The sequence below is a fragment of the Oppia nitens genome, unplaced genomic scaffold (assembly GCF_028296485.1).
Source record: "Oppia nitens isolate AA-2021 unplaced genomic scaffold, nextdenovo-longstitch-racon4-pilon3 scaffold27_pilon_pilon_pilon, whole genome shotgun sequence".
In the NCBI taxonomy this organism is placed as follows: domain Eukaryota; kingdom Metazoa; phylum Arthropoda; class Arachnida; order Sarcoptiformes; family Oppiidae; genus Oppia; species Oppia nitens.
The window spans coordinates 2278976-2300004 of record NW_026533207.1 but is presented as its reverse complement, the minus strand read 5'-3'; the positions used below and the strand labels follow the sequence as shown (position 1 = coordinate 2300004).

Here is a 21029-nt window from a genome sequence, read left to right as displayed (position 1 = left end):
TCTTGAAAAATAACTGCAATAATAAATACATAATAATAATAATAAAATAAAATTTTCTTATATAACTGATTGAAAATTGCATACGATATTTGATATGATAGATCATATACTGTATATAATGATATATTAATATATTTGAAATATATAACTATTTTATACATAAACTTGATTTTGTATGTATTATATGTACTGTATATATAGTATATTATATAAAAAATGATTTGTAATTTTTACGGTAAAAATGACTTTTCAGAAAAAAAATAAAAATAATAATAAAAATAAAATGATATTCACATAGCATAACACATAATGTATATCATATAATGTCATGTCTTATATATATATATATATTGATATATTTTTTATACTACAGTACACACACACACACACACACACACACACATAACATAACATTCAATGACAATATTACTACTAATATAAATACAAAATAATTCAATAATAATAATAATATTGAATAATATACTGACGAGTAATAGACAACTGTATAAATATTAGCCGACAATTATCAATATTACTTATACTACTATACAGTACATACACACACATACATACACACACATACATACACACACATACATACACACACATACATACACACACATACACACACATACACATACATATACATACATACATACATACATATATACACACACATACATACATATATACACACACATACATACATATATACACACACATACATACATATATACACACACATACACACACATACACACACATACACACACATACACACACACACACACACACACACACACACACACACACACATAACATAACATTCAATGACAATATTACTACTAATATAAATACAAAATAATTCAATAATAATAATAATATTGAATAATATACTGACGAGTAATAGACAACTGTATAAATATTAGCCGACAATTATCAATATTACTTATACTACTATACAGTACATACACACACATACATACACACACATACATACACACACATACATACACACACATACATACACACACATACACACACATACACATACATATACATACATACATACATACATATATACACACACATACATACATATATACACACACATACATACATATATACACACACATACATACATATATACACACACATACACACACATACACACACATACACACACATACACACACATACACACACACACACACAYACACACACATACACACACATACACACACATACACACACATACACACACATACACACAAATACACACACACATACATACAAGCATATACATACATACATACATACATACATACATACATACATACATACATACATACATACATACATACATACATACATACATACATACATACATACATACATACATACATACATACATACATACATACATACATACATACATACATACATACATACATACATACATACATACATACATACATACATACATATATATACACACATACATACATAAATTTACACATACACACACACACACTTAAAACATCAATTGATTGGCAATACATTTAATTTGTTATAACAACTTATAAATAATAAATATATGTATAATATTATTGCCATTTATTACAGTATATCCAATAAATTTATATACAAATATATACAACAACAACAAAAAAATAAAATTCATGAAACATAAAAGTATTTCATTTTTATTATTGAATTACAATTTGTTTGATTAAGTGTACAAAAAAACAACAAAAAAATCTCAATTTTTTTTTCTCTCTCTCTCTCTTTAAGTAAATAATACTCTACTATATAATTATTGAATGAAAAAATAAAAATAATAAATAAATATATAAATAAAATATATGTTTAAATAAATTTTTGTTTTACTATTAAATTTTATTAAATTTTTATGTATTATTCATATATATATATATATTTATTAACTGTATATATATGATAAAATCTAGGTTAGTTGAGTAGCATATTATCGATTCAATTGTTATTAATATATAAATAAATAAATTTTTTCGCTAAAATATTTGTTGTTGTTTTTTAGTTTAGTATAATACAAATATTTTATATTATTATTATTTTTGTTATATTTTTTTTCACTGATTATTAATCAACAAAAACATACAAAAAAATATTTCACATAAAACTGCTGTTTGTTTATTGTTTATTGTTTTTTATTTAGTGTATTAATCAATAAATTATTGCTAATTGATGTTTTAAAAAAAAATAAAACTTAATAATTAAAAAAAAACAAACAAAAATAATTAATGATATTAATTGTTCATTGAATTTAATTTTTTGCTAATTTTTTTTTCTCTCTCTCTCTCTCTTTAATTATAAACTGACAAAAATCTCATTCAATCAAAAAACATAGTCATTGATTGATAAGAAAATTATTAAACAATTTGATGACAATAATAGCAAAAAGGCAATGGTTGTGGACAGTCAGCCCTATAACAGCCCCGGTATGTTATTTCTAATATATATATATATAAATATATTTATTGATAGTATATTTTTAATATAATTTATATATCTATTTATTCAATATATTTAATGGTTTTTTTTCACTTATATATACACATTTATACACAAACAGTATAATATGATAATTGAATTCAATAATAATATTTTTGTATTATTATTAATAATAATAATATTGTATTATACAGTATATATATACATCATAAATAAATATATATATATATATATATCATATATAGCGTATATATATAAAAAAATATATTTAATGGACTTTTCAATTAAGCATTTCATATGAAAAAAATATTTCCTTTTAAATAATATTTATTTCTTTCTATTATTTTAACAATTTTTTTCTTATTTCTGTCATATATATATATAAAAGTCATAAATATTATTATTATTATTATTTTTTATAGATATATATACAAAATTGTTTGAATAGTTTTCTATTTATTTATATAAAAGAATATTCTGTGCATTAGTTTCTTAATTTTTCTAAAATATTTTTTACATTCTTTCTCTCTCTCTCTCTCTCTCTCTCTCTCTCTCTCTCTAAAATATAATTATTTCTATTATTTTAGTCATTATTTTTTTGCAGAAATAAAATGCAATAAAATAGTATATTTCGTCGAAATAAGAAATTTATTTAGTTTTTTTTGGTTGCAATTGTTTTTTAAGCTACAGTTATATATAAAATATTTTATTATTATTATTATTATTAATGATAAAAATGTTAGATAACATTGTTGTTGATGAAAATATAGTTATATTTTTTTGTTGTTGATATTATTATTATGAATATAAATATTATTATTAATTTCATTCATATCCGAAATCATTTAGAAATTGTTATGTTATTATTAGGTATTATTATTAATAATATTATTATTTAGTATTTAAATAAATATTTTTGTAGTTTTATTATTTATAATATTGCTATTTGTTGTCTATAATAATAATAATAATACAAGCAATTCATGTTGTTTTCTATAGAAAATAATTATAATATATATATATAAAAAAAACAAAAAAAAATTTGTAATCCGGTTTTTAATGATAATAATAATAATAACTAAATAAAAAAACATACAATAAAAACACACATATATTTGACGTTCAAAAAAGATTTTCATTTTTTTTAATTATTTAATTTATAAATAAATTAGTTTTAAAAAAGACATTTAATTTGTCTGTTTGTAATTTATTTGTTTAGTTTACTTATCAAAGATAAGTATCAAAAGTATTACTAATAAACAAAACAAAACAACAAAAATTAAGAAAAACAGTATTAATGATGAAAAATAATTATATATATATATATATTATTTAAATAGAAAAATAAATAATAATAATAATAATAATAATATAATACTTAAAGTAATACTTTAAAAGTTGTTTACTAAGCAAACATATAATTAAAGTTTGCTTAATCATCGATATATTATAGTAGAAAAATAATATATAAATTGATAATAAATATAATATTAACTTTATATATATATATATATATGATATTAATATAAATAAATAAATCTAAATTCATTGGTGTCATAAATAACAGATAAATAATTAGGAAAAATAAAATGATAAAATATTTTTAATACAATTTGTTGTTATTATCTAATATATTATATTATATAGTGTGTGTATTAAATGAGTTAATAAAGTATTAATAATTAATTTTAATAATAATTTGTTGGATATATTCAACTATTTTTTTTCTGACATCAAAAAAATACTAATAAATTATATTAATAATTAGATATTTATTTTTTGTTAGGTGTATTTACTACACACACATATATATATATATTAATATTATAGTATTAAAACATGACATTTAAATTAAAAAAAAGAAAATATACTGTATATTAACAAAATAATAGTCATTAAAAATATAGTTATTTTTGATATTTTAGTAATCAATTGGTATAAATGGTAATAAAAATAATACAATTATATATATATATATATATATATATATACAGTATTTATATATAAAGTACATTAAAAAAAATTTATTTAGTGATTGAACCCAATGGTTGCTATGAAAACAATAATAAAATAATAAATATAAAACATTTATTTTAGTTATATTTTTTTGTTATATACAGTAAATGCCTTTTTATACATAAGATTATTAATTTTTTTGTATTATTAATAATAATAATAATATGTATTTGAAATTTATATTTTTTCAATTCCTATTATTATTATTAATATTAATAATAATATTTAGCATTATTAGTCATTAAAAATTATATATAAACTATATATATATATAAACAACAAATAATATTAGTATAATATTGTCTTATTATTTTGTTTAATAAAAAATACAAACAAAAGTAAATTATCTTTAATTTTATTTTAAAAAAAATATATTTATATATAAGTCAATATCCAGAAGCTATAAGTTAACTATTTTTTTTTTGTTGTTGAAATTTTCAGTGAAAAAAAAAACAATATACTGTATATATATATATATATATATCTAACTTAAGAAAAATGACAAAATTAGATAATATCATAACTATTTAGTTTTTTTTATAGAGATATCGATATATGATATAATAATAATAATACGATATAAAAATACATACTAAAAGTATATAACATTTTTAAGTTACTATCAAATGCTTTATATATATAAAATACATTATATGACACACAAAAAACTTTTGTTTTTTTTTGTCACTTAAACCATATATAATATATATATATTATATAACCGATTACTTTATATAATGTATTACTACTACAGTATTCAGTCTACTCTATATGTCTATCGATTTAATTATATTTAAAACTTTTATTTTTTTAATATTTTTTTTTTTGGTTTAACTTAATATCGCATTTAAAGTGAGTCTCGTCTCAAAACTACGATAACAATATATATATATATTATTAAATAAAAGGCTAGTTTTCATCACTAGTTTTTTTTGTATATATATATATATATAAAGTACAGTATATTTTCCGGTTTACATAATATAAAATAAATTATAGACAGTATATACTGTGTTAGATAATAACATTAACAAAAACACAACTCTTTAACTTTTAAACCATGGTTAAAATTAATGGCCTATACTTAAAAAAAATAAAAAATTATAAAGTCTAATAGCACAGGGTGGTTTGGTATGTATGTATGTGTTTAGCTCAGCCCTAATTATTTAATATATAAAATATAAATATTATTTAATGGGTTTTTTATTTAGTTTTATTTCCTAAAATAAACTTTTTATTACCGATACTGTACCGGTATATACAGTATATACAGCATATTAGTAATATAAATATTAATATTATTAGAGAGAAAAAAAAGTTTTTTTAGTATTATTATTATCTCTACATTACACACACACACACACACACACACACACACACACACACACACACACACACACACACACACACACACACACACACACACATACATACACACACATACACATATACACACACATACACACACACATACACACACACATACACACACATACACACACATACACACACATACACACACATACACACACATACACACACATACACACACATACACACACATACACACATACATACACATACATACACACACATACACACACACATACACACACATACACACACATACACACACATACACATACACATACATACACATACATACACATACATACACACATACATACACACACACACAGACACACATCCAATGTCGTGGTGTCGGCGCTCGCGGAGCTGTTGTCTGTATGTATGTGCGAGCTATCAGTGCGCGTGTGATGTGTATGTATGTATGTATGTATGTGTGTGTGTGTGTGTGTGTGGTGCGTGATGTCTGGGTCTTTAGCCGGGTATTGCTATCTATACACACCATATGTACAGTGGTGTGTGTGTGTGTGTATGTCAGTGTCTATCCCATTATCAACACACATAGACTATATATATACTGTATATACCAATTGCAATCAATATCACTGCAATGGCTTCGCAGAGCACCCATAGATATACTATACATACTGTTTAGGCCACTGTAATGATGGCCTAACCAACCAAACGTCTCTCTCTCTCTCTTTCTCTCTCTCTCTCTCTCTCTCTCTCTCTCTCTCTCTCTCTCTCAGTCTATGAGTGAAAAGCACTTTCACTTATATATTACATGAATATTGTGACAGAAATGATATACAACTAAATAAAATACAAACACAACAAAAAAACAATAAAATATAAAAAAAATAAATAATTTTTTTTAGTGTTAAACATTTAGTAAATATTTTTTTAAATATATTACAAAACATATTATATATTATTAAATTTTTTTTATATAGCATTGTTATGAAATACTGTTTTTTTAATAAATATTTTATTATTATTATTATATCTATTGATGACATATGTGATTGAATTATTGTTAAAAATTAAAATTGAAATGTTTTTTGTGATAAAAAAATTTAATAATTAATTAAATTAAATTAATACTAAAAGCCAAACATATTGTGTGATTAAAACAACAATTATTTTTATTAATTAATTAATTAATTTGTGGTCTGCAGTTGTCTCGCGTGTCTTAAACACTGCCGACTCGATGGTCGGTCGCCGACAGATAGCCGCCACCGGCGGCAGTGGCGGCGGTGGTGACTATGAATCGCTCAAAAGTGTCGACAACAATGGTTTTGTGCCGTCATCGGCATCGGCGGCCAACACTCGGCCCAATACGGCTACCGGTGTTGTCGACAATCAGCCCATCCATATGTCTAGTGATTGTTGGGCTGCAGCCGACTCGGGTGGCGGTGGCGGCGGTGGTGGTCAGGGAGGAGCACCCGATACCGAGTATCGGCAAAATTATCAATGGTCACGGATAGCCTCAAGTAGTGATAGTATTAACAATAATACTAATAATACTAATGATAAATATGTAAGCAATATATATATAAGTTTTTTTTGTGACAATATATATATATACAGATTTTTTTTGGTCGCAAACATATGTTTAATATATATTTAATATATATATATATATTAAATGTATTTTAAACATATGTTTGCGACAAAAAAAAATTCTGTATTAATTTAAATGGATTTTATATATTATATTATAAAAAGGTTAAGATATAGTCCATACAAATATAAAGTTAAAAGTTATTTATAATAATAACATTAATTTATTATAACCTTTAATTTGTTAGTCATTTTTTTAGTTTAGTTTTTTTAATTAATTAATTAATTATAGTTAACTAATTAATTATTTATAATTAACTAACTAGAAAATAGCTAGTTTATTTTATATATTATTTATTTATAATATTTATAAATTTTATTATTCCTAATAAACACTTATAATAACGTTATATTTGTAGGGATATTATTAATTAATACATTAATAGAGATCAGCCGTTTATTTGCAAATATATATTTAAATTAATATTTTTAGTTTTATTTTTTTATATAAAAATAATTATTTTAAATAATTTTTTTATTGAAAAAAAAAAATAAATATTCCCCGATATTATGATCGCCGACCCGACATACGGACAGTCGAGCCAATCGGAGTACAAGCGGTCGTTTGGTTGGCCAAAAAAACCGTCGATTCAACGACGGGGTACAGAATCGCCGATTCCGGCTCCGGGAGTTGCCGTACCGTTGGAGACCAGCGGCAGCTACGGCGGCGGCGGTATGAAAAAATCGGTTACCATATCCAGTCTGAGTGATGTCGCCGCCGGCTGCGGTGGCGGTGGTGGTAGTGGTCGGGAGACACCCGGTGGTGGCCAACAACAATCGGTGTCCAATCAGTCGACACCGGCCAAGAAAAGCGAATATAATACCAAATTTGAACCGTTCAGCGACTATGTCTACATTGCGGGCAATGGTTTCAAAAAACCGAAAGACTTGGACAGACGGTCGGTCGGCGACCAAGAGGTCAAACAATGGTATTCGGAGGTTCAGGAGAGGTCACGTCAGGCCAACGAATATAAGACCAGATCGACGTTAGGTATGAATTGAAAAACTTTTTAATTATTTTTTTTTTTAAATTTATTTTTCGTATTTTATAATTAATTAATTTTTAAATTTACTAAATAAATAAATAAATAAAAAATTAATTACCCGTTTAGTAGTTAATTACCCGTTAATTATGACAAACTAAATAAAATAAACAAAATTTTTTTTTGTTTTGCTAAATAGTTTTAAATAAATATTTTTTTTTATTAATATATAATTTATTATTTGATTGATTACTTATTACTAGTAATTGTTTTTTATGTTTTGTTTGTTTTGTTTTATTGAAAACTATTTGTTTTGCTCTCTTTATATAAAAATTTATTGATTTATTAAATTTTAGAGATAGAAAAAATTATTAATTAATTTTTGTTGTTATAATTTATACTAAATAAATATTTTTTATATTTATTTTGTTTTTATTTTATTGAAAACAAAATTTGTTAGCAATACATTTGATATTTAAATTAATTATTTTTTTTTTAAATTAATTTAAATAATAATTTATTGCTAACAAAATATTTCAATAGTGTAACAAAATATTTGTGAAAACAAAATATAATTAATTATTATTATAATTAATAATAATATTTAATAAGTTATATATATATATATATGATATATAATATAAACAAATTGTTAGTTTTTAAATTGATATTATTAATACAAATGTTTAATTTTTTTGTGTGCAAATAATTTATTTAATTTTTTTCATATATTTTTTTTATTTCACATTTTCCTTAACAAAGGCTTTCCTGAAGGATAGCAAACAAAAAACATTTAAAAAATAAACTTAAAATGCATTTTCATATCTCATATCAAATTCATATCTCAATCATATCATACAATGTCTAATAATAAGCGACAAAATAATAATAATAATAATAATAATAAATTGGATTTTCTCATATAAAACAAAGTGAAAAACAAAACTTAATTTACAAACAAAAAAACAAAAAGAAAACAATTAATAATAATTAAGACATAAATTTATTTTTTCATTACAACAAAAATAAGTCATAGATTTTTTGTTTGAAAAGAAAGAGAGAGAGAAAAAACTAAAACATTGTTTTTATAATAAGAGTGAGTTTTTTTTGTCATTAATTATCATTTTTTATTATTATATTATTTCTATATATAGAATATTCTTGTTATTATTATTATTATTTTGCACAATAAGTTATATATATATATATATAATTAAATTTATTAAAAAAATAAATAATAAAATATATAATATTTAATACCATTAAATGTCACCATAGATTAAAGTATTTAATATATTTAATATAAATTTATTATAATATAATAATATACTGATATAATAATAACATTAGAGATCACTATTTATTTTTAAACAGTCTATTGATTTATTGATTAATTATTTCTATTTATATACTGTATATATCTGGTATATAAATGTAAAAAAAATAAAATAATAAAATCAATGAAGTTATCAATTTTTCTTCAATTTATTATTATTTTATTATTATTTTATTAAATAGTTTATTTCATGTCATAAATTTCATCATAAACCACATTAGCTTTTGATATTTTACTGTATATTATATAATATATAAGTATATATATATATATTTTGATATAAATTATTATTTTTTTTTGCTAATTTTTTGTTGTTGCTGTTGTTAGTTGTTTGTGTTTCAACATTAACTCAACATTAAATTAATTTATTATTTATATCTATATTTAATTTTAATTTTTTTTAATTACATTTGTCTACAATTTTTTATTTCTAAATATTTTTAAAAAAAATTTGTATATAACTAATAATTTTTTTTAAAATTATTATTAATTAATTTATTTACTTAAAGAATCACAAAAAATAATGAAAAATATATAATAATTTTATTAATAGTTTATATATTAGTAGTAATAATAATAATAATAGTTAAAAATAAATTATTTAATTTTAATATAACAATATTTTAGTATAAATATAATATTATTAATCTCCTTAAAGTTACCCATAATTTATTAATAGACCTATACTTATATATAATAGTTTTAATAATCCTTATTATAAATGTATTAGTAATACTTAAATACTTATTAGTTATTAATAAATAATTATTAATAAATAATTATTAATATTATAAATAAAATAATAATACTGTAAATAAATTTCTAAAAGCAAATCACATAACAAATTATTATTATTATTAGTAATTGATTTTATTAACCCCTCCCTCTCTCCCCCCCCCCATAAAAACAATTAAAACACCAAAAATTATTAGGTCATCCACTGGCCAGTGAAGGTCTGTCATTGATCTACTCCCAGGGCTCGCAAGTTCAGGCCTATCACAGGGATCGTAACCTACAGGCCCTGGACTTGGAGACAACCAAACGTATTATTGAGGAGAAAAAACTTGAAAGAAGTAGCGCCCGATCCATGTCGGCGGCACCCAAAAGAGGTTGAGACCAATTGATCCATAAAATAAATCAAATTAATAATTAAATTACCGATTAATTAATTAATAGGCCGTAAAAGGTGTCTGAGCTCAGCGCCGCCAACACTACGATCGGAACGTCATATACCCAGTAGTAGTAGTACTACAAGTGCTTCTTCACACACAACCACAGCTACGACAACAACAACAACAACCGCACCGACTGTTCGCACGAAATCTCCGTTTAGTACTTCTTCTTCACGTTAGTTGATCCGTGAATTTAAAGATAATTTGAATATAATATAAATTTGTTTAACAAAATCTGTTTTCGTTTTGTTTTACACAGACGTCAGGTCTTCAACAACTGATGGTCCGCAACAACAACAACAGGAAAAGCTGACAAAACAGCATAAATCAGCAGCGGTTAGTTCAGCACCGATACCACCATCGAGACAACAACAACAGCAGCCAGAAGGCGGCAAAGTGTGGATCAAACCGACAAAACATAAGTCACAACAGGAGCCGCCAAAGCCGACTTCGGCGGTGCCGTCGGATACCAATGGAAACTATGTTAACAAAGAAGTAAAGAAATCGGTGCCAAAACAACAACAACAACAACCGTCGTCTCCAATGTCACCGAAAAGGTCATCAACAAGAGATAGAAGTCAGACTAGAAAACCAGTGGTCACACAGTTATTGTCGTCGTCGGCGTCGTCATCAGCGGCGGCCACTACGACAAAGCCATCTAAGGATAGCCATCATCAGCAACAGCAGAAAAGTAGTGGTAAAGAGTCGGCGTCGTCGTCGTCGAGGACTAAATCAAGTGATAGTTTAACAAAAAGTTTGCCAAAAGTTGAGACTACGAATAAAGCGGTCGTAAGAAAAGTGCCGAAAGAAGGAGGAGGAGGTGGAGGAGGAGGAACTCCTTCTGGTGATAGTAGAAGAAGTAGCAGAAGAAGTAGTAGTAGTAGTATTAAAGCAAAAGAGTTGGCGGCGGCGACGGCTGCGGCGGCGATGGCGGCTAAAGCTGCAGATCAATTGGCAGCAGAAGCCGCAGCCACCGCTGCCGCTGATGATGACAACGATATCAATAGACAAAATGGTAATTATCACCAAAAAAAATCTAAAGTTTTTTTTAAAAATACATATATAATAAAAATATTTATTATTAGAAATAATTTTGACAATGAATAACACGGAACAGTCAGTTGTTATGGATAACAACAAACAACAACAACAAGAAGTAGATGTAGAAGAAGTAGAAGAGTTATTGAAATCAATGGTCAAATTGGATACTGAAATGTCCGCCACTTTGGATGTGTCATCAGTTGGTGATAATAATGATGATAACAGTATTATTGATAGTCAAGTAGTGACAGAAAAGACAGAAAAGGAGGAGAAAAATGAAAAGAATAGTACTGTCGATGAAGAAGAGAAAGAAGTAGTGATAGAAACAAGTGATTCAAAGCCATCATCGGATATTACCACCGATGATGATGTACTGATGACAACAACAACAGCAGCAGCAGATGAAACCAATGTTGTTGTTGTTGAACAAACAACTGAAGACACTATGAAAGATGTGATGGTAGCCATGGAATCAATGGATAAACTACTAGTAGATGAAGATGTGTTGACAAAAGACAAGTCAGACATTGAACAGACATCGATGCCTACGGAAAAAAATGATGTGATCTCTATGTCTGAAAGTGATAGTGAAAACCGATCTGAAGTTAATACTAATGATGACAACAACGTACTGATAAAAACAGATATCATCGACAAAGTTGTAGACAAGGATCTGATAGCAGAGACAACAACAACAACAACAGCAACACTAAGTGATAATAGTATGACTACTGATGATAATAATAGTGGTGTTGTTGGTGTTGTTGCCGATGATGGTCTAAAAGACAAGAATACTGATGTGGATAAGGATGTGGTGCTGAAGAAAAATGTTGAAGAAGTAGAAGAAGAAGTGCTTAAACAAATCAGTGGTGATTTAAATACAGATATTATTACCACTACTACTACTACTGATAATCAATTAGCAGTTGACAAACCAACTGATGATACTATTGATGGCACTGAAAACCAGTCGTCAAAACCAGTGATTATTTCAGAGATAGATCTGAAGACTACTACTACTGAAGATAAAGACGACGACTTCAAAGTAGAATCAATGCCTACAACAACAACAACTACTACTACTACTACTGGTGAAGAGGAAACTACTATTGTCTTAAAGACTAGTGATATAACTGGAGATATTTCCGACAACAAAGACACAGATCTTTTGATGACAAAGTCAACAACGATTAGCGATAGCAACGACAATAAGATGGATGAAGAGTTGTTAAGAGCTAAAGAAGTGGTTCCGATTGAAACCAGTGATGATTTAAAAGCAGATATTACTACTACTACTACTACAACCACTACGACTAATACCACTGATGATGATGTAGTGGCAGATATACCGACTAAAACCGATGATACCATTGTTTCGTCGAAACCAGTATCGGAAGAGCCAGCGATTCAAGAGATAGTTGTGATAACAGACAACAAACCAGAAGAAGACGAAAAGTTGAAGACTACAGTTGAAGTTGAAGTCAAAGACAACAAATCGATGGCCATTGTTGTTGAAGATGTCCTAACAATTAGTGATAATAATAATAATAATAATAATAATAATAAAGACAATAAAAACATGAATACATTAGAGACGACATCAATAGAAACCGATAATTCAGATGTTGTCGACAAAAATCAACTGACAAAAGATACAAAAGAGTTGTCATCGATGGCTAGTAGTAGTAAAGTAGATGAAGATGAAGATGTCTTAGAGAGTAATAAAAATATTACAACAATTGTCGACAACAAAAAATTACCGACAGAAGAATCGGTGATGAAATCAATTGTCACGGAAGAAGACACTAATGAAAGTCATATTACTTTTGACACTAAGAAGGCTGAAGATAATGCTAACCGAAAGCCAAGTGATAGTGAGATTACAAGTGATAAAAATAGTTTATTATTATTATCATCGATGGATCCAATGGTCGATAAAGTGGTCGCCGATAAAGATGTCGCGGAGATATCAGAGTCATCAGCGATTATAAGTGATAATAATAATAGTAGTAATAGTATGACAGCTACTGATGATAGTGTGATAGTAGTAAAAGACGACAACAAAGAAGTGGTTAAAAGTGCCGAAGAAGTGGTCAAATCCAATGATTTAAAACCATCAGACATTACTACTACTACTACTACTACTACCACCGATGATAATGTCAAAGACGACATACCGACGTTGTCGTCGTTGTCTAATAAAACTATTGATAGTATGGAAAATGTTTCATCAAAATCATGGGAACAACCAGTGGTTCAACAATCAGAAGTCAAAGACAATGACAAATCGATTACAACTCCTATCACTGAAGATGTTTTGGTCAAAAAGTCTGTTAAAGACGATTTGATGGACAATAAAACTAAATCAGAAATCAAAACAACCAGCSATTCTAKTGTGGTATCGGCAGACATACCGACGCCGACTAAAACTGATGATAGTATTATCGTTGATGAAAACGTCTTGTCGTCAAAACAACTACTATCGGAACTATTGGTGACAACAGATGTTATGATGATTACCACAGAAGATAAGTCTAAGACTATAGTAAAAGATGAATCAATGGCTACTCATGACGACGACGAAGAAGTCTTGAAGAAGAAAACGACTTTAAGTGATAGTAAAGACACTGTTTCTGATAAAACAATTGTCGGACAACAACAACAACTAGACGTCGACAAAGATGTCGCTGAATTGGTATCAAAGTCGACAACAATTGATGATAAAAATAATAGTATAGTAAGCGACAAGAAGATAAAAGAGGATAATAATAATAGTCTTAATGTTGAAGAAAAAGAAGTTATCAAATCAGTAGATATTAGTACCACTGATGACAACGATGATGTCAAAGAAGACATACCGTCGTCGTCGACAAAAACTATTGATACCATTGTTGGTGGCATTGAAAACATGTCGTCAAAACCAGTATCGGAGGAACCAATGGTCCGACAACCGAAAGATGCTGTCGAGACCACAGAAGACAATAAAAATAAGACTAAGACTACAGTCGATGCCTACAAACCCGTTGTTGTCGAAGAAGATGTCCAGAAATTTAGCGATAATAATAACAATACTAAAACAGATCCAAAACAATTGACAACAGATTCGTTGCCACAACAGTTGCCAACAATTGACAACAAAAACACATCCGCAACGACAACAACAACAACAACAACTGATCCAATAGTTTCGTCTAAAGACAACACGAAACCAACTGTTGATGACTTTAAAGCTGATGACAGCAGTATAGCAAAAGACAAGAAGACTTCTGCTACTGATGTTAGAGAACTAGAAGAAGAAGAAGAAGAAGAGGAAGTGATCCTAAAGTTTAGCGATATATCAGTACTGCCGCCACAAAAATCAGATACCATTGTTGGCGACGTCGCCGCCGCTGCCGCTGATGACGACTATTCAGCCGATAGATCGTTGACATACAAAGTGGTCAGCAATGATGACGACAATGTAATTGACGCCAAACGACAGCCAATTAGTGAAACATTATTTACCGATTATTTGCCGAAACAAAAATCAACAGATGATTTGTCGACAACATTATCGACAAAAAGCAGCGATAGTTCTTCATCTTCTTCTTCTTCGGGCAGTACACTGATTAGTGAAGATAATAAAGACAACAATAAAAATGAATTGAAGACAACGATGACCAGCGATTTGATGGCTAAATCATCAGATGATAGCATAGAGAAGACAAAAACAACAGATATTGACGTTAATGTTGGTGTCATTGATGACAATATCACAGCTAAATCTGGTGATCAATTGAAGACAACAACCATTGAAAGCACACAATCATCGGTCAGTCCATTGAAAGCTAGTAGTGGTGGTAGTGGTGGTGAAGATCTGTTGCCAGACATTAGCAGCGATAGTAAAACAGATAAGCAGATGAAAGTCGATGACAATGTCAAACAAGATATGACTAACGAAAAGAAGTCTTCAATAGCGTCGACGGCGGCAACAGTTGATGACAATAACAAGTTATTATCAACGGATGTGCCATCAGTTGAGCAAACAATGTCGTCGTCGACAACAAAAACTGACGAATTGGTCACTAGTTCTTCCAGTTCTTTGTTAAATAGCAGCAAAAATACTGACATTATATTAGACAAGAATTTAGCGAACAAGTCATCAACGATTGAATTGTCTGAAGAAGTCATGGTTTCGGCTAAAGATGACGACCTAAAGAAGTCGTCGTCGTTGATATCGTCAGAAAACATGGAAAAGACAAATAATGAAGAAAAACAAGTGACGACCAAAACTAAAGATACTTTTGACACTAATTCAGGTGATGTCAAGTCCACGACTACTACCACAACAACAACAACTGATACCAATGTTTCTGATAATACAATTCAAACAGAGTTGACAACAACAATGGTTGACGAAAACAAGTCATCATCGGATGTGTCGTCAAAGACACCGATAGTCATGAGCTCTACCATCGATGAATCATTGATGGCCACTGGACTGGACATCACTACTGCTGATGATAATGTATTGATAGCAAAGAAATTTTTGTTGGAAACTGTTGTTAGCGATAATAGTAAAGACATTTCAATTGGCGATACAATAGTTATTGAGGACAACAAAGAAGAAGATTTGTCGTCAAAGTCGATACCAGTTAGTGATAATAATATAGGAAATGACAAGAAAAACGAGAAAAAGACAAAGAAGAAGAAGAAGAGTCTTATTGCTGAAGAAGATGAAGAAGAAGAAGAGGAAGAAGTTGTGAAAGACATACCATTAGCTAAAACCGATACCATTGTTGGCGGCATTGAAAACCAGTCGTCAAAAGTATCATCGGATCCACCAGTGATTCAACAACAACAACAACAGAAAGATGTTGATGTTGTTGTTGTGTCGAAAACAGTGGACAAATCAGATGACAATAGGTTTACAGCCGAAGAAGATATATATAAATCTATTACCACTGCTGAAGATGTCCTGAAGACATTTAGCGATAATAATAACCATACGTTTGATATGAAAACCGATAAAATTGTGACAAAAACTGACGATAAGACAGATAAGACAACCACAACAGCAGCTAAAGACTTGATACCTACTTCGGAAGATATCCTAAGATCTAGTGATAGTAAAGACATTGATTTTGACAACAAAAACAATAAAACATTTTCCGAAGATATCGGAAAATCTGATACATCTTCTTTAGGACAGAAGTATTCATCAGTGACTGAAAAATCGGAACCAATTGGCGACAAAAGTCAGACAACAACCACAACAACAACAGCTAAAGACTTAATAACTACTTCGGAAGATATCCTAAGATCTAGTGATAGTAAAGACATTGACGACAAAAACTTTTTACAAACATTTTCGGAAGATATCGGAAAATCTGATACATCTTTAGGACAAAAGTATTCATCAGTGACTGAAAAATCGGAACCAATTACTGACAAAAGTCAGACCACAACTACAACAACAACAACCACTGATGACAAGAATATAATCAAAGATACCATAACTGATACCAAAACTAATAATAATAATACTAAAGAAGAAGACGTTTTTGTGGACAACAAAACAACAACAAAAACCGATTCAATTGTTCAAAAATCAGACGACAAGTCTGATGACAATAATTTAGTTAAAGACTCGACAACAATGGCTTCTAAAGACATTGTTGTCGTCGGCAAATCATCAATTGATCCGATTGTTGTCGCCACTGAAGACAAGAAAATTTCGACGACTATTAGTAGTGACAACAAGATTACTGATAGTCTGATTGTAAAAGACAACGACAACAACAACAACAAGAGTACAGATAAAGTTGAGGAGAAGAAAATCACTGACAAAGAAGTGGTAAAATCAATGGATTTAAAGCCATTAGACACGACTACTACTCTCACCACCACTGCTGATGATGATGTCATTGAAGACATAACGCCGACTAAGACGACTGATACCATTGTTGTTGGCACTGATAGCTTGTCGTCAAAACTATCGGAACAACCAATCATTCAACAGCAGAAAGCAATTGTTACCACTGATGACAAGCTTACAGCAGACAACAAATCCAAGATTTCATTAACCGATGATAATGATGTCTTCATCGACCAAAAGTCTAGTGATATTATTAGAAACGAAGACGATTTAGTGGACAAACAAACTGTGGATACAATTGTCGATAAAAATATGACAGACAGTAGTAATATAGCGAAAGACGATTTACAAATGGCTGCTAAAGAACTAGCGGTTGGTGTTGTAGTAAAATCTGGTGATATTTCTGAAGATAATAAGCCAATAGTTAAAGATGTATCAAAAGATTTGATGTCTAAGTCATCAGCGATTAGTGATAGTACTGATAGTATGATCACTGATAGTGTGGTAAAAGACGACAATAAGAATAAGGACGAGAAGAAAACCATTGACAACAAAGAAATGGTTGAAAAATCAATTGATTTAAAGCCGTCGGACATTACTTCAGATTATTCAGTGCCGACTACTACTAGTGATATACCGATTAAAACCATTGATACTATTGTTGTTGAAAACTTGTCGTCAAAACTATCGGACAAACAACCAGTGATTGACAACAACAACAAAAAGAAAGATGTTATGACTACTGAAGACAATAACAATAAATCCATACCTATTGGTACTGAAGATGTCCTAACAATTAGCGGTAATAATAATAATAATAATAATAAAACCATTAATACATTATCGACGACAACAAAATCTGATACATCTTCTTCTGCTTCTACTTTGTCTTCTTCGGCAAACAAATATTCATTGCCTGAAGAATCGGAACCAATGATTGACAGCAAAAGTCATACCACAATCATTACTGCGGCTGCTGTTGCTGTCGATGACGACGACCACAAACAAACAGTTGATAAAACAGTGGTAAAAGACTTGTCGATGATGGCTGACAACAAAGAATCTTCAGCAGAATTATTAGTTAAAGACGACGACCACTACTCATCAATGGCTGCTGTCATCGGACATGAAGTAGGAGATGATGTCCTAATGTTTGACGATATTTTGGACACCAGAAACACATCGACTGTATCGACAAAATCAGATACAAAAGACTTGCTGTCGTTGTCGTCGTCATTATCGCAATCAATTGGTGGCGAAATCAACAATAAAACTAAAGAAACTAATAATAATATTTTGAAGGAATCAATGACTACTACAACAACATCGACAACCACTGCTGCTGCTGCTGAAGATTTCTTAAAGTTTAGTAATAATAATAATAATATTAAAGACAAATCTGATAATAAAACTACCGGTTTGTCGACAAAATCCGATACAACAACAACACAAACGACAACAACATCTTTGACAGATTCGCTGAAAGAATCGAAAAAGAAATCAATTGATGGCAACAAAACCGATGACAATAAGTTAGTCTCGAAGATGGCTGCCATCGGTATCGATGATGAAGATATGCAACAGTTTGGTGGTAGCATTGATGACATGGATTCCTCCTTACAATTGTTGGACACAAAAATTACTGATACTTCAGCAACAAAATCTTCTTCATCATCAGCAAAAACAGTGGACAAAACTAGAGGAGAATCAGTAGATAATAGTTTATATAAAGAACTGATGGCTGCCGAAGAAGTCCGTATGTTTGGTAGCCATAGTAGGAAAGACAGTACTACTACTGGATTGACACAACAATCGGATCAATTGATAATTGGTGTCCAACAAGATATGACGGCACAAATCGCTGACCAACAACAACAACAACAACAGCAGCCGGTGTCCAGCGATTATATGTCGGTCAGCGATAGCCTGAAGACAACACTGTCGACAACAACCACTGATACCATATCGGATATGTCTTCACTATCGTTGGGTCTGATGTCGGACATTGAGACCAGCAGTGGCGGCGGCGGCGGTGATGTTGTCCTCGTTAAAGACGATAATAGTAAATCACAGGCCATAGCCAGTAGTCATCAGCAATCATCTGATATTGTCATCATCGACAACAACAACACTGTGAAGACATCATCTATTATTGGTTTAGAAAAAACACAACAACAACAACAACAGGAATCTTCAGCAGATGATGATTACATGATGCCATCGATGGCTAAGATTGACGATAACAAGAAATCCGATTCAAAAGATTTGATATCAATGATGATGACCACCACAACTACAAGCGATTCAAAAAACTTGATATCAATTCCAAGTAAAACTACAGCTCCGACAGCAACACCATCGACATCGACAGCCACTACTACTACTACTACTGCTAGTGTTGCTGTTGTCGGCCATAGATCTGATAACATATTTCCAATGATCAAAGATATCTATTACGATGAGGAGATCCAACAACAACAACATGAAATGGTATCACCATTTGGGCCGTCGTCGTCATCGTCATCAGCATTACCACCACCAATGATGTCTACATTTACTACTACTACAACAACAACATATTCAGATGATCTGATGATGACAACACCATCATCATCTATGGCACAGTCATCATCATCACCATCAGCATCAGCAGCAGCGGCATCGGCTAAATCATTGTCCAATATTGTTGTCAACGTCGACAACAACAACAAGACCGACATCAAGACTTCTAGTAATAATAATAATAATAATAATAATATAATACCCGATGTATTGATTAAAGATACGGCAACTTTGGTGAGGATATCATCAGATATTACAAAATTATAAATTAATTTTTTGAGATAATAAAAAAATCTAATTAATAATAATAATAATAATAATTAGTTTTAAAAAAATTAAATTAATTATTAATTTAAAATAAAATAATATTAGAGATTAAATATATATTAATTTATATATATATTTGTGAAGATATATATAAAAAATTAATATATTTATTAATACAAAATAAATAATAAATATAATAATAACTAATAAAAAACTAAATAAATATTATAATTAAAACAAAATAATAATACAAAGTTATTAATACAAAATTTTTTTTTAATGTTGTTAATAACTACTAAATAAAATAGTGA

General features: G+C 28.7%; 1 protein-coding gene across 1 annotated transcript in view; it reads left to right on the top strand.

Moving 5' to 3' along the window:
- The window catches only part of LOC128954476 (serine-rich adhesin for platelets-like), a 31465-nt gene extending 10747 nt beyond the window's left edge, over window positions 1-20718 (top strand). The window contains exons 2-9 of the mRNA XM_054300057.1: window positions 2390-2480; window positions 7056-7417; window positions 8038-8491; window positions 10752-10928; window positions 10996-11166; window positions 11251-12006; window positions 12077-16330; window positions 16406-20718. Of these exons, the coding sequence (XP_054156032.1) occupies window positions 2390-2480; window positions 7056-7417; window positions 8038-8491; window positions 10752-10928; window positions 10996-11166; window positions 11251-12006; window positions 12077-16330; window positions 16406-20718 (10578 nt within the window). The remainder of the gene's footprint in view (window positions 1-2389; window positions 2481-7055; window positions 7418-8037; window positions 8492-10751; window positions 10929-10995; window positions 11167-11250; window positions 12007-12076; window positions 16331-16405) is intronic.
- The last annotated feature ends 311 nt before the right edge of the window (window positions 20719-21029 follow it).